The sequence below is a fragment of the Thamnophis sirtalis genome, unplaced genomic scaffold, assembly GCF_051295495.1.
Source record: "Thamnophis sirtalis isolate CommonGarterSnake01/CBP01778 unplaced genomic scaffold, rThaSir2_p1.2 scaffold_9, whole genome shotgun sequence".
NCBI classification, from domain to species: Eukaryota; Metazoa; Chordata; class Lepidosauria; order Squamata; family Natricidae; genus Thamnophis; species Thamnophis sirtalis.
In genome coordinates, this window is record NW_028261389.1 from 71,920,319 (window position 1) to 71,935,513 (window position 15,195).

General features: G+C 44.7%; 1 protein-coding gene across 1 annotated transcript in view; it reads right to left on the reverse strand.

Annotated features, from left to right (window-relative positions):
* Positions 1-48: 48 nt before the first annotated feature.
* Positions 49-15,195, reverse strand: part of DUSP16 (dual specificity phosphatase 16) — a 65,394-nt gene continuing 50,247 nt past the window's right edge. The window contains exons 4-7 of the mRNA XM_087722249.1: positions 9,543-9,706; positions 8,076-8,235; positions 5,172-5,295; positions 49-2,774 (exon numbers count right to left, since the gene is read on the reverse strand). Coding sequence (XP_087578375.1) covers positions 1,610-2,774; positions 5,172-5,295; positions 8,076-8,235; positions 9,543-9,706 — 1,613 coding nt within the window. The 3' untranslated portion in view covers positions 49-1,609. The remainder of the gene's footprint in view (positions 2,775-5,171; positions 5,296-8,075; positions 8,236-9,542; positions 9,707-15,195) is intronic.

Sequence of the window (15,195 nt, forward strand, 5' to 3'; positions counted from 1 at the left end):
TACTACATTTTGAGCGGTATGTTTTGAAGTTCAGGATGGTAAATGGTATATCATTTAGATACAATTTATTCCTGTTGCTTGTGCTTTACATTCCCTCTGTAGTGATTGGAAGCATGGAATGGAATCTCTCTGATTAATCCCCAAAACACACACACACACATACACACACACGCACACACACACGGGATCCTCCCAGTTTCACAACCAGGTCGGTGATCGCGCGATTTGCTGTGCAGAGTTTGAGGAAATCTTCACTTCCGGGTTTCTTCGGAGGAGTAACACAGCTGATTCGCACGGCTACCTGCTCTGCCGCGTGAACCAGTTGAGAAGATAAAAAGTAGGAAAATAGGGTGGGTGGGTGGAGCCCATCTGATCGTCGGGGCAAACCAGTTCGCTCCCAGCTGATTGTTGGAGCTACCGGTCTACCCAAACCGGTGGAATCCCACCCCTGCACACACACCAACAACCCAAGAGCATCAAAAATGTCCTCTCCTTTTTGCATTCTTGCTTAACCTGTCCGTGTCGGAGAGTGGGGGGGCTAGAAATGAAATCATGCTTTGTGATCTTGGATCATGGAAATTGTTGGGCGCTTCCTGGGCAAATGTCCTTGGTTGCGGAGGATGTCAGTTTCATAGACACAGTCCAGGCCTCTGCATACCAGCACATGCAGGGTCTCAATTGCAGGCATTATTTGTGTACCTTGAATATTAAGACGCAAAGACATAACACATGAAAACGTGCACATGGAATAGCTTGCAGTCCACAGGGTAATAATCCTCGTCCAGACTTAGCAAACACATCCAGAACCTGAAAAAGTCTGCTGTCTTGTCTGGTTTTGAGATGCTGACTAGCCAAATTAACGAAGGCTGTCTACTAAAGTGGCATTCATACAATGGTTGTGCAAAGAGCATGTGTCTTAAAGTCTCTCTCAGCTCCCGTTGGCACATGTTTCTTAGGAAACCTGGCTTCTTCTTTTTTGGGGGTTTGAAACGTTTCGCGGCCTATCCAAGTCGCTTCCGAACTGCGAAACGTTTCAAAGCAAAAAGGGAAAAAGCAAGCCACGATTCCATTTCCAGACAACTCCACCTGGATGACTGCGAATCTTCGTATAGGTGTGTTTCTTGGGGGAAAATACAGCAGCGGCGAGCACAAACTCTGTTTTCAGTCACCTTTCAATCAAAACTTTAGTAAAAACAAACATCAAGTCTGCTTAACAGAGGCTGATTCGTTAAAAGACAATAAGGATGGGCAACTTTGTGTGTCACTGCTTCATTTGTTAAGGGAAATTTAGGAAAACAGCTGCATTTTTTTTTTTTTTTTTGCCTTAAGGTGATGAGAACTTGCAAGGCAAGAAAAGAGCTGATTGTCTATATTGCCAAAATTAAATTTTACCATTTAATCTCTCTGGAATACACTCATGGGGCCTCTGTGGGTGCATGCACACGCACACAAAAGCCACCCCCATGCACGCACACGCAATCAGTTTTGTTAATTTTCGTCCATACCGGAGCTGAACAGTATTGTGAAATTTCAGATTTACAGGGAATTGTTTTTATAGAAAATTGGGGGAAAAAAGGAATGGGGAGGAAAAAAAATTCATCGAAGAGAGTCAAGATACTTCAATAATCTCCATGCTGCCTGAGAAGCTGGATTGGCTCCCCATTTTCCCAAGTTCCTCTCGGGACCTGTTCTCCGACATGATACTTCCCCCAAATTCCATCTGGCAACTCCTCCGCTTGAACTGCTTCTCAAAGGAGCTCTCCTCGTGCCAGCTCCGCCGGGAGTCGCCTCGCTCCCCGTGTTTTTCTCTCCGGCGCACCCCGTACGTCGGCTCACACCCCGTGGGCAGCTGGCTGCAGCTGAAGGCCGAATAAGTGGCGCTCCTCCCGTAGACGGCTGAAGCGGAATAAATATGGGAGGGATCAGCGGTGAGATACCAGCCGCCGGTTAAGGAAGCCGCGGAGGTTTGAGGAGATAAGATGTCCGAATGCCAGCCTTTGAGACCCAGCCCAGCTGCAGACTTGGCCAGATGTTGCTGACTGGCCGAAAGGCCGAAGAGGAAGTTGGTTCTGTAATTGTCTTCCATGCTGCCGCTTCGATGCAACGGGTATAAGGACGACCTCTGAGCAGGACACGTGGCCCTTCCTGAATGCTGCCGCTTGTTCTGGCTGTCCGGCGGCCAGCCCTGGTGGGACTTCTCCGGCAGCTTGGTGTGTTCCTTATCGGGACTGCCCTCGGGCGTCTGTTCTGAAACTTCCTGAACAGGGGAGAACTGGCATAATTTGCTGCCCGCTTCCAAAGTGGCCGAATGCTTGTAGAACTCCAACGTGTCTTCCAAGGATGGGTACCCGGGTCCTGAAGCGGTAAGGCAAGCGTTGCCCGCGGCGCAAGAGACTGACTTGATATCCAAGGAAAACGACCGCTTCAATCGGTTGCTGTCTTCAACTTTATCGGAGGAGACGTTTAACCCAGTTCGGCTTTGCACCAAGGAGCCGCCCTCTGCAGATGGCGGGAGAGGGGGAGCCGGGGGGTTTCCTGGCTCCCGGGGTTTCTGCTCCACGTTCTCTGAGGTAGAGGAAGCACAGAGCTGAGAAGGGCCCCTCAGGGCTCCACCGCCTGCTCCGTGGTTGCTGCCATTTTCCAAATGCAAAAGCTTGAGTTTGCTAACAAGTCCGCTCGTGCCCCCCTGATTCTTGATCTTCTTTTCAAAGTCCAGAAGTTGACCGAGAAAGTTGAAGTTAGGAGAAATGGTTGGCCTCTTCTCTTTCACAAACCTAGAATGGGATTTCAAAATGAAAAAGGGGAACTCAGCCAATTGACTTTGAACTCAAGGCTTGAATTGTGCAAGTACAAAATAGGTTGGCTAGCTAGGCTGTAAAGCATTACTTTCCCAGGTAAGTTAAGGTCACCCATTGCGCAAAATACACACCGCTCTTGGATGAAAGCAAAGTCACCTTTGACTGGCCACATATGTTCTGCTCCCTTAAAGAATGATCTTGTACTTCCACACGTAGCTCTTTGCTCTGCTCTTATGGCAATCCTTGTCTAAAATCACTATTTTATGAATCCTTTAACATATATCCCAATCTATCATCTATCTACTATTATCTGTACCTATCCATCTTTCTCTATTGTCTATATCTCTACCATCTCTATGAATCTATATATCTATCTGTCTATCATCTATCTCTGTCTGTCTGTCTGTCTATCTATCCTTATCTGTCTGATTGTATTATCTCTCTAATTATATCTATCATCTATTATCTATCTATTGTCTGTCTGTTTCTATATCTATCTAAATATATAATCTATGTCTGTCTGTCTGTATATTATCTAATATCTGTCTATTATCTCTGTCTGGCTAATTATATCTATCCTGTCTGTCTGTCTGTCTGTCTACCTATCATATGAGCCGAGGTGGCGCAGTGGTTAAATGCAGCACTGCAGGCTACTTCAGCTGACTGCAGTTCAGCAGTTCGGCTGTTCAAATCCCACTAGGCTCAAGGTTGACTCAGCCTTCCATCCTTCCAAGGTGGGTAAAATGAGGACCCGGATTGTTGTTGGCGGCAATATGCTGACTCTGTAAACCGCTTAGAGCAGTGTTTTTCAACCACTGTGCTGCGGCACACTAGTGTGCCGTGACATAGTGTAAGGTGTGCCGTGGGAAAATTACTTTATATATAGTCAATATAGGCACAGAGTTAAATTTTTTTAACATTTTCTAATGGTGGTGTGGCTCGTGATTTTTTTCATGAAAAAAGTGTGCCTTTGCACAAAAAAGGTTGAAAAACACTGGCTTAGAGAGGGCTGAAAGCCCTATGAAGTGGTATATAAGTCTAACTATTGCTATTGCTATATAATTATATCTGTATCTAGTAACTCTGTCTATCTATCTAATTATATCTATTATCTATTGTCTGTCTGTCTCTGTATCTATCGAATTATACATATCATATCTTATTCTCTCTCTCTCCCTCCCTCCTTTATCTATCTATCTATCTATCTATCTATCTATCTATCTATCTATCTATCTATCTATCTATCTATCTATCTATCTATCTAATCTATCTTTTCCTACCTTGCTACCTACCTACCTAAATCCATTCATCCTTTTCTACCAGTGTGCATTGGGAAATACCACATATCATTATGGCATGACGGATCATTGATTTTACAAACTTTTTGTAAATTCCAATGACCCAAGAAGGATGAGGAATTACTGCAGAAAAGGGAAATCTGGCCCCTTGACTCTAAAAATCCAAATGTATTACACTATATATATAATCTGGGCAAAAATACTGTACGCTTTATTAAAACCAGAAAGAATTTCACAGCTGGTTAAGTTTTTGTCTCCAATCAGCATGGTTTTTAAATTGTTCCAGAGAATAATTTAAGCTGTAAAGAGAGATTTTTTCCCCCCCTTGGATTTTCCCCATGTTGTTATTTTTAATGCTATCAAAATTGGTGTTACATTTATCAATGGTGCCATGGATGATTTCAAAAGTTTTCATTCATATAAGCCAAATAAATTCAAGCGGATTGCAGTGGGATACAGGTGGTGTGGTCCACCAGCTACCAACAGAACTGGTGGGAGACTCGGATGATGAGAAGTTTGGGGAGGAACTTGGGCCAGTTCTGAAGTCTGGGGAAGGCTCTGATGGACGCAGAGATAGACCCAGGGCCGTCTGACATTTTCTAGCCACCGGAGAGGCAGCTGCCTTTGAAGGCTGATATGAGTGAGGAAGCTGGGGCCTGTTCCAGATGCACGTATGCGCAGAGCTGTTAGGAGAGGTGAGCAACGGAGGACAAGGAGTCGACTTGGGAAGCAAAGAACATGTGGATGCTGAATGGCCCTTCCCTGGCTGGGGAATAAATAGGAGAAAAGGGGAGTGGCTGTCATAGGAGACAACTGTTCGTATTTCTGAAGGTAACACTGCTATCATGTCATCCCTGGTTCCTGGGTTGGACTGGAAGACCTCCAAGGTCCTTTCCAGCCCTCCGGTTCTATTCTATTCTGGAGGCAAGTTGTTCCACTGATTAAGTTTTCAGCCACTGACCTGCCCTGACCCCATGGAAGCCATTTTCCCCAACCATGATGCTGGAAATAGTTAAGTCCCAACCTCCCCGGCTGAGTATCTTCAGGATGAAAAGAAACTCTTCCCCTTCCTTACCTGTAGGCCTCATCTAAGGACATATCCATCCTTTTCATTATATAGGCAATGGCAATCGTGGCCGAGCGGGAGATTCCGGCTAAACAGTGGACTAAGACGCAACCGTTTGAAGCTTTGGCTTTTTCTGTGGCAAGCAAAGAGAAACAAAAATTGATCTCTGCTCTAAAAAGGAGGAAAATCAGAAGTTCCCCTGCACGTAAGATCATCAGACACATCTTTGTTGGTGGGGAAAGCCGAGAGACAGACTATCAATTATCAATTGAAACACTGACTTAAAATAACTGTATTTTAATGTCAATGGTTAGAGTCAGTTGCATCTTGCATCAAATCACGAGGTCCCCCCAAGATGTGTTTCAAATGTCTATATTATTATAGCAATAGCAGTTAGCAATAGCAGTTAGACTTATATACCGCTTCATAGGGCTTTCAGCCCTTTCTAAGCGGTTTACAGAGTCAGCATATTGCCCCCAACAACAATCCGGGTCCTCATTTTACCCACCTCGGAAGGATGGAAGGCTGAGTCAACCCTGAGCCGGTGAGATTTGAACAGCTGAACTGCAGAACTGCAGTCAGCTGAAGTAGCCTGCAGTACTGCATTTAACCACTGCGCCACCTCGGCTCTTATGAACCAGCTGATAACCCGGCATTGACTGGAACAAATCCCCCTTAGCAGAGGGAGCCCCCTTGTGGAGTACTGTGAAGCTGTTACCATGGCAACTCTACTGTGCTGAACAGTAGAAGCCATTTAAGGCACAACAGGCTGTATCTTAACAACTTGAATCCAAAATGCACGCTATTATTGTCAAAAGTACTATGATTTGACACTAGATATAATTCATTCCTTTTCATTTCAGTGGCTCAGGCGTTCCAGAGTTATACTGGAACACACACACACATACACATACACACCCAGGGGTGTTAGGGGTGTCTTACCCCCACAGCAAGGAGCAAAACTGGGGAGGTGAAAACAAAGGGGGCAATTAACACAGGCAGTGATTAAAAATTACATACAATACTGTATAGTAAGCTAATCCAGGTCCTTGGGAGTATTGAAAGGTTGCCCATTTTACTCATCCATGTTTCCTCTGAATCTAATAGCTTTATATAACAGAATACGAAATAACAGAGTTGGAAGGGACCTTGGAGGTCTTCCAGTTCAACCCTGTCCAATTCTTAAAAGCCTCCGGTGATGGAGCACCCACAGCATCTGAAGGCAAATCATTCCACTGATTAATTGTTCCCACTATCAGGAAATTTGTCCTCCGTTCTATGTGGGATCTCTCTTTAATGATCTTCCATTTGTTGCTTCTTGTCCTGTGCTTTGGAGAATAGGTTGACCCACTCTTTTCTGTGGAGCCCATCAAATATTGGAAGACTGCTAGGTCACTCCTAGTCCTTCCCTTTGTTAGACCAGACCAGGGGCAAGCAACCCAACTCTGGAGCCGCATGTGGCTCTTTCATCCCTCTGCTGTGGCTCCCTGTCGCTCAAAATGTGTGTCACAATCGCCAATGTGCGACACCCACTGGCATGCAATTTATTGAGCTTTTCGACCCCCGGTAGGTTTTGTGGCTCCCAGTGTTCTCTTTTCTGGGAAATGGATCCAAATGGCTCTTTAAGTATTTAAGGTTGCCGACTCCTGGACTAGACATACCCGGTTCTTGCAACCATTTACAAATGACTGGTTTATGTATATAGGGCTACCTGCATACTTTCACTGTAGAGGTTATATAAGGCAACATACTTGTCATTTTAGACAGAAACGTCATCCAGAACATAGCAGCCTGGATGTATTGTTTGTGCTTCACCCCAAATTTAACCCTCTCAAGCCTCAAAAGTCTCAGCAAATCTCCCTCCAGAGGGATGATGGGAACACAGTCTAGACCAGGGCTGTCAAACTCACATCATGTTGTTGGAATGATATCCCCCCCCCTTTGTTAAACCAGGGGTGGGCATGACCAGTGCATGGTGCAAAGGGGTGGGATTCACTTACTTTCCATGCTGGTTCGCAAATGTCAGTGCGTGTGCATCCATGCATGGGCGTGGCCTTCCGTGCATGTGCATGCATGCACGCAGCTTGAAAACATACCCAAATAGTAAGGCATAGAGCCAGGGCAGGGCTGGGGGAGAGGCACCTGCAATTTCCACTATCGGCTCTAAACCGGCTGAATACCACCTCTGGTGATGCATCAGGCCCACAGGCCACGAATTTGACACCCCTATTCTAGGCTGAATCTCCTGTTTATCCAGGAGCATTTGCAGGGTATGGTAGAAAAAGAAAATCAAGATGGTTGACACCTTTTTGCTCATTCTTCTACACCACTTTAACAAGTTGGCTATAAAAACATCCCTGAGAAAAATAGCTGAAATTGGAGAAGAATAGAATAGAATAGAATTTTATTATTTGTATGCCGCCCTTCTCCGGGAGGACTCAGGGTGGCGAACAATTCAAGGGGGAAAAAGGGGAACATAAAAAGGAACTTATCATGTTCAAAAAGTAATCCATGGCACTTCCTAAAAACCAGGCATGTTTTCCCCATGATTGTGTGTCAACGCAGCATTTATACAAAGCAGTCACATGGGAAATACAGTACTCATTGGCAACAAGGGTGCCACTCCACACTCCTGTGTACTCCAACCCTTAATAATTGGGACATGCTTGCTCTCTGCTACACCAGGAGCATCTTCAGGAAGGAATCAGAAAGTCAAGATGGCAGCTACCATGGCCCAATTCACACCCTTAAAAATTGAGTTGTGGCTTTGGTTATGTAGTTGCAACCCTTGATTTTTGACCTTCCCTGGATGTTTCTGCTGTTGCTCAGGTGGGAGCCCTTTCTCCCAAAAACAGTGGATGGAAATGCATGCCTGGAGTTGTAAAGAAACCCCTGGTTAACTCAAACCTTTACCTATGAAGTCCACAGACTTGTCCAGCCAAGGAAAGATTTTCTCACAGAAGCTATCATTCACCGGCACCCTTAAGAAGTGGGACTCTGGGATGAAGTCAGGTTTAGGACAGGTATTGCTGGCATTTAACACGTAGCCAATCTCATTCTGTTGCATGAGCTCCTGTGAAAAGAAGTCGTATTTATACATAACGTTGATTTCCACATGGCTCACATCCCTACTCTCCCCTGATGGGAAATTTTATAATGCCTTTCCAAAACAACGCCTGCCCAGTTTAATAAATCCAATTTTCTACGTTTTAAAAGATCTTTAGCTTTTCTCCCCTTGGCTCCTTTCTTTGGGGTCTAGGATTTTTTTCTCTATGGTTGTTTGCCACTGAAAGAAATAGTTCTAAGAGTCTCTTTTCCTGGATTTTCCTCTTTCTTTTTTTCTTTTAAAGTTATGGTCTAAGTAAAAAAATAATCTTATCACCCAGCTCCAGTCACTGTTCATTTACACTGCTCCTGCACATTCCTTTGTTGTCTCGGCTGTCCCAGCTTCATGGCAGCCATGATGGCTGATTATTTTCCTCATTGTAGGTGAGAGGGAAGAAGCCCTGGATCAAGCAGGAGAGTTGCTGCTCTCTGAGACCTGCAGGGCACCACTCTTTTCTTCACCAACCCTTCAGGGTGGCTTTAGCTCCTTTTGGAGCCCTCCGACAGGGAGAACTCAGTGTGGGAGCGCGGAGACCCGCCTCTCATCTCCGATCTTGCAGCAACATCAGTCGGAGGTACCTAACTGCCCCCTTCTTAAAGCCTTCCAAAAAGACAATCTGAGTTAGGGCCAAATGAACATGGAAAGAGTAGGGGGAGATAATTCCTAAGGGCAACATCACTGATAGGATTAGCAGGTCATACAAAATTATACTGTCACCATCCAAAGTGTGTTCACCTTTCTCGAGTGAGTGGGGCAACACATCCTACATGGTCCAGTGCTGTATCTCTTTTTTGAGCTTTCATTATCTATAACAGAGGTGTTAAACTCAAGGTCCATGGGTCAGATCCAGCCCAAGGGGTGCTTAAATCTGGCCGGCAGGACTGGCATGGAAATAACAAAAGACCAGCCCATGGTGCCTCTAGCAACCAAAACCCTCATGCAGTCCCCCGTACCTCGTTTTGGCCAGCAAAGTGCTACAGGAGGCCATCCAAGGTGAAAATGGGGCATGGGGGGGGCTTGTATTCCCCCGTGCCTCATTTTGGCTGGTAGGGTGCTACAAGAGGCGACTGTCCCATCCCATCTCCCCCTCCCCTACCAGCCCATGGAGGAGAACTACAATGCTGATACGACCCTTGATGAAATCCAGTTTGACACCCCTGATCTATAATCATGGATAATCAATTTAGAGCCCTTAGGAAGCCTTGCCCTGCCCTGTTTGCTATGGGGCTCCAGTGCCCCATGATCTTCCCCTTCCAATCTCATTTCCTGCCTACCTTGTTGAGGACGTCTCTTTGACACCCCAGATACAGGTGGGGGAGAATCCGGGTGGGGCCCGTGTTGGAAACCGGTAAGCAAGGCTGAGAAATGCAGGAAGGCACCAGGATAGATTTCCCTTCGCAAAGGCCCGGGAAACAATTGGAAAATTCAGCAAATCCACCTGAAAGAAAGAAAGTGTGCAGGTTTCCAATTTTCGTTCCAAATAATAGCAGCAACATCCACCTCAAATCACTTCCCTAATTTGCTAATGAATTTCGGTGTGGCTTCAGTGTTCCCCAACACATTTGCTTTTATCTTCAGAGCAGCTGAAAAAGTGAAACACATAGGATTCGTTCTCCAGAGAATCACTTCAACATCAAGAAAAAGCAAAATCTTCCCAACCACAAATAAAAGTCTTTGCTACTTCAACAAGAACTTCTTGAAAAGTCCTTCTGACTACAAAATTCACTGCTTCACACAATTCAAGGAGACTTTGGTTCTCTCCTCCTTTTGACAGTTTGTCTCTCAACAATCAGCTTCCCAAATCCTTCACAACTGTGCAACATGTTTTTGATATGCAATAGCAGTAGTACCACTTCACAGTGCTTTATGGCCCTCTCTATACAGTTTACAGAGTCAGCTTATTGGCCCCAACAATCTGGGTCCTCATTTTACCCACCTCGGGAGGATGGAAGGCTGAATCAATCTTGAGCCTGGTGAGATTCGAACTGCCAAATTGCAGGCAGCCAGCAGAAGTAGCGTATAGTACTGCCCCTAACCACTGTGCCACCACAGCTTAATAATATGCACATTGCAAGTTCCATTCATCAACAGAACTAGTATTCAGTACTGTCAATTCTATTATGATGTCACTAGGCATATGACACACGTTATGAACATTTTTGGTGACCACATTGTTATTATCGCTTATTCCTTGCATCTATGGTATGCATGACTATGTAGAGTTATTTCTTTGTGCCCCAATTTTCTTACATTTAAGAAGTCTACTGGGAACCAGCTCAGACTTAGAGGCAAATATTTACAAAACAAGTATGAGACTGACAGCCTTGAACTACTATTCCAGTGTTGGCAAACCTTTTCGGCACTGAGTGCTGAAATGGGGGTGCATGCGTGTGCCAGAAACCGGGAGAACAGCCGCCTAGTGCGCATGCACGTGCTGGAAAGATGATCTCCCAGTTTCTAGCGTGCATGCATATGCGAAGACCAGCTGGGCGGTGCACATGTACATGCTGGAAACTGAAATATTATCTTCCTGGCGCGCACATGTGCACCAGGCGGCTGCTTTTCCAGTTTACGATGCTCCCACGCGTGTGAAAACCAGCTGGCCGGTGCGCCAGAACCTGGAAGAGCAACGGGCGACGGCTTGCGTGCCTGGAGAGATGGCTCTGTGTGCCACTTCCGGTACCCATGCCCCAGGTTCACCATCACAGTGCTATTCAAATGTATGAGGTAGAAAATAAAGAAAGGAAGAATGATTGAAACAACGGGTTCTTTCTAATATAACAGAACGGTCAAGCCTGCTCTTCCTCCTTCCCCCCTTCTCAAATCATATTTTAAAATTCGCATTCAGTCACTTGTTAGCTGAAATATTATACCAGCATGAATGTAGGTGGTAGCAAACTTTAGCCCAAAATTTATAGGGAGAGAGAGCGCAGCCATGAAATAAAAAGATGTTTCCTATTTAAGACAAAGGCTTTGGCAGATGCAGACAAAATATGGATGTGCACAAAGCAGCACACTGATAAGCAAAGATCCATCTTATCAAGGCCTTGGTCCTCCCTGTGATAGTGCACGGGGCTGAGTGAAAAACAAATGATTGTTAATTGTGATGCTGGAGAATACTACTGAGAAGACATTAGAATGGCCAAGAACAAATAATAGATAAAATAAATGTAGATAGCTCACCAGAAGCACCAAAGCAAAACTCATTCTTACACGTTTTGAACATATGAAGTCAAGGCAAGAGACCTACCCAGTGCTTGGAAAAATTGAAAACAATTTGTATTGTATTGTATTTTATTATTTGTATGCCGCCCTACTCCGGGAGGACTCAGGGCGGCGAACAATTCAAGGGGGAAAAAAAGGGGGAACATAAAAGACAAAATACAAATAATAAAAGTAGACAACAGTCGCACAACCATACATGTCGAGAGGGGAGGGAACTCATCACCCCCAGGCCTGCCAGCAAAGCCAGGTTTTGACGGCTTTTTGGAAGGCCTGGAGAGAGGTGAGGGTCCGAATCCCTGCGGGGAGTTCATTCCAGAGGGCCGGAGCTGCCACAGAGAAGGCCCTCCCCCGGGTAATAGCCAGGTGGCATTGGCTGGTAGATGGCACCCGGAGGAGGCCAATCCTGTGAGATCTAATGGGTCTGTGGGAGGTAATTGGCAGCAGGGAATTTGGGAATGTACTATCACTGTTGAAAGAAACATCACCTTACAAGAACTTAAGTAACAAACATTCCTGATGAAGAAGGGGGGGAACAACTGAACAACATTTCCCCCTCTCAGTTTAGTGATATGGTAGGCATGGATAAGGATGCGGTGGCTCAGTGACTAAGATGCTAAGCTTGTTGATCAGAAAGGTTGGCAGTTTGGCGGTTCAAATCCCTGGTGTCGCGTAACGGAATGAGCTCCCGTTACTTGTCCCACCTTCTGCCAACCTAGCAGTTCGAAAGCACGTAAAAATGCAAGTAGGAAAATAGGGACCACCTTTGGTGGGAAGGTAACAGTGTTCCATGTGCCTTTGGCATTTAGTCATGCCACCCACATGACCATGGAGGCGTCTTTGGTTAGGGCTGGCTCTTCGGCTTTGAAAGGGAGATGAGCACTGCCCCCTAGAGTCGGGAACAACTAGCACATATGTGCAAAGGGAACCTTTTACCTTTAGGCATGGATAGATTCTACCATCTACCATGGTGTGCTACAATCCAGTTTCTTGTGGTTTGTCTAATTAGAGCCCTCTGTGGACTCAGCGTGTGCTCATCACAGCTGAACACCACCTTAAATGTGTCTGACATAATGACCAACATCATGGTACTCTAGTTGGCTAGGAGCCAGTGGTGAAATTCAATTTTTTTTTACTATTGGTTCTGTGGGTGTGGCTTGGTAGGCGTGGCAGGGGAAGGATACTGCAAAATCTCCATTCTCTCGCCACCTTGGGGGCCAGCCAGAGGTGGCATTTGCCGGTTCTCCAAACTACTCAAAGTTTCCACTACTGGTTCTCCAAACTACTCAAAGTTTCCACTACTGGTTCTCCGAACTCCTCAAACTGTCTGCTACCAGTTCTCCCGAACCTGCTGGGTTTCACCCCTGCTAGGAGCTATTCCTATTCTCCTAAGTCCACAGAAGGAGCTCTGATGATCATAGATATCCGATGGACATTGGTGGCTTCGGCAACTTCCCCTAATTACTGGACTCATCTTTGGCATAAGAAGCATAGGAATATATTAAACAAATAAACCCTGTTTAGAATGACAGGCTCAGTCATTCTCTCACTCACATATCACTCATTCACCCGTACCTTTTCTCCCTTTTCAGAAATCTACCTTGTTTATTGCCTCTTGTCTACCAATTAAACCGGTAATTAAAGTGGGTAGCATATATATTTTTAAAATTTTTAATTGTTACCATATATAGTGAGCATTTGTTGGTTCCCTGCCTTTTTCATATTTTATCATACAGAAACTATTAGCAGGCATCAAATAGTAATCAATATCACTGTCCCATTAGCTCTGGTAGTGGTAAGTTTTTTAATATATAGAAACTAGCTGATAAGCAGACGTTACCTGGGTATTCATTTATCCTAAACCTGTATTAGACAGGAAAAGCTCTGATGTTGTTGAAAATGTCCAGACCAAATGTAATTTCTAATGTTGGATTTTCCCCCTTACCAGAGGGACCCCCTTGGGGAGTACTGTGAAGCCGTTACCATGGCAACTCCACTGCACTGTACCAGTAGAAGCCATTTTATGGCAGTACAGTAGAAGCCATTTGAAGGCACAACAGCCTGTATCTTAACAGAACACATACCCCAAGGGTCTTTAGGGGTGCCTTATCCCCACCATAGTTTTTCTCCAGAGAGTAAAGTCATCTTTGTACCAAGTTTCGTTGAAATTGCTTGAGGCATTCTAGAGTTATGCTGGAACACACACACACAGGTGTGTGTGTGTGTATGTGTATGTATGTATGTGTGTGTGTGTGTGTATATCTATATCTATATCTATATCTATATCTATCTATCTATCTATCTATCTATCTATCTATCTATCTATCTATCTATCTATCTATCTATCTATCTATCATGTCTCTGTCTCTGAGTCCCCTTGGGGAAAAGGGCGGCATATAAATGTAATCAAATCAAATCAAATCTGTCTCTGTCTCTCTGTCTCTCTCTGTCTCTCTGTCTCTCTCTCTCTCTGTCTCTCTCTCTGTGTCTGTGTCTGTGTCTCTCTCTGTCTCTCTCTCTGTCTCTCTCTCTGTCTCTCTCTCTCTCTGTCTCTCTCTCTCTCTGTCTCTCTGTCTCTCTCTCTCTGTCTCTCTCTCTCTCTCTCTGTCTCTCTGTCTCTCTCTCTGTCTCTGTCTCTCTCTCTCTCTCTCTCTCTGTCTCTCTCTCTCTCTCTCTCTCTCTCTCTCTCTCTCTCTCTCTCTCTCTCTCTCTCTCTCTCTCTCTCTCTCTCTCTCTCTCTCTCTCTCTCTCTCTATATATATATATATATATATATATATATATATATATATATATATATATATATATATATATATATAAAACAATGACACAACAAAACCATACAGTTATGATTGTGAAGTTTCAAGATTTGAATCTGACTTATAGGAGAGTTGAATTTTGCAGAAGGAAATGCCAAGATTTAAATCCCAGCAGATGTCCTGAACGATTGCACTTTATCGTAGATTTCTGATTTTCCATCAAGGAGATCGTGTTAACGAACATCACAGCACAGCTGAAAATGTCCACTTTGTGAAACTACTTCTTAGCATTTTCTTTCAAAGACATCTAAACTTTAGAGGTTTAAGAATATCCTCAGTTCTCTTTATCAGTTTGTAAAAACAGAGATTTTGCTTTTTGTTTTAATTCATAGGTCTTGAGTCTGTCACTAACCAACTTCCAGCTGTTTTATTTAGTTGGTGGTTTCTGGATATTCCCTTGTGTTAATACAGCGTGCAGCGTTTCCAGCGCTTGTCTTGTCTAGTTTATTACTTGTGGCTGCAATTCTCGAAGGGCTGTTTCATGAAACCAACTCAAGGCGCCAAATGCCATTTGCGGCGAAGAAAACTCCAATGGCTTTTGTTTGGTTTTCAGAAACCAAACACCTCCTGTAACTTTGCACACACAATCTAGGCTCGCGGGCTTTCCAAGTATTTAATGATCTGGCTGTTGAGAATGGGGAGGAAAACTGGGGAGAGGGTTTCAAAGCTCTGATTAATGCCCAAGATTTTCTTCTGACCAGGGCAAGTTCAAGATTAAGGTCCTTTGGTGCAGAACGGGCAATAGTTATCCCTTACTGCGTTTCCCCGAAAATAAGACAGGGTCTTATTTTCTCCCCCCAATAAGTGCTTGGCCTTATTTTCAGGGAGGTCTTATTATTTTTGAGGTGCAGGAGGCAACAAGCGTGGTCACCTCATGGCTGCTGCT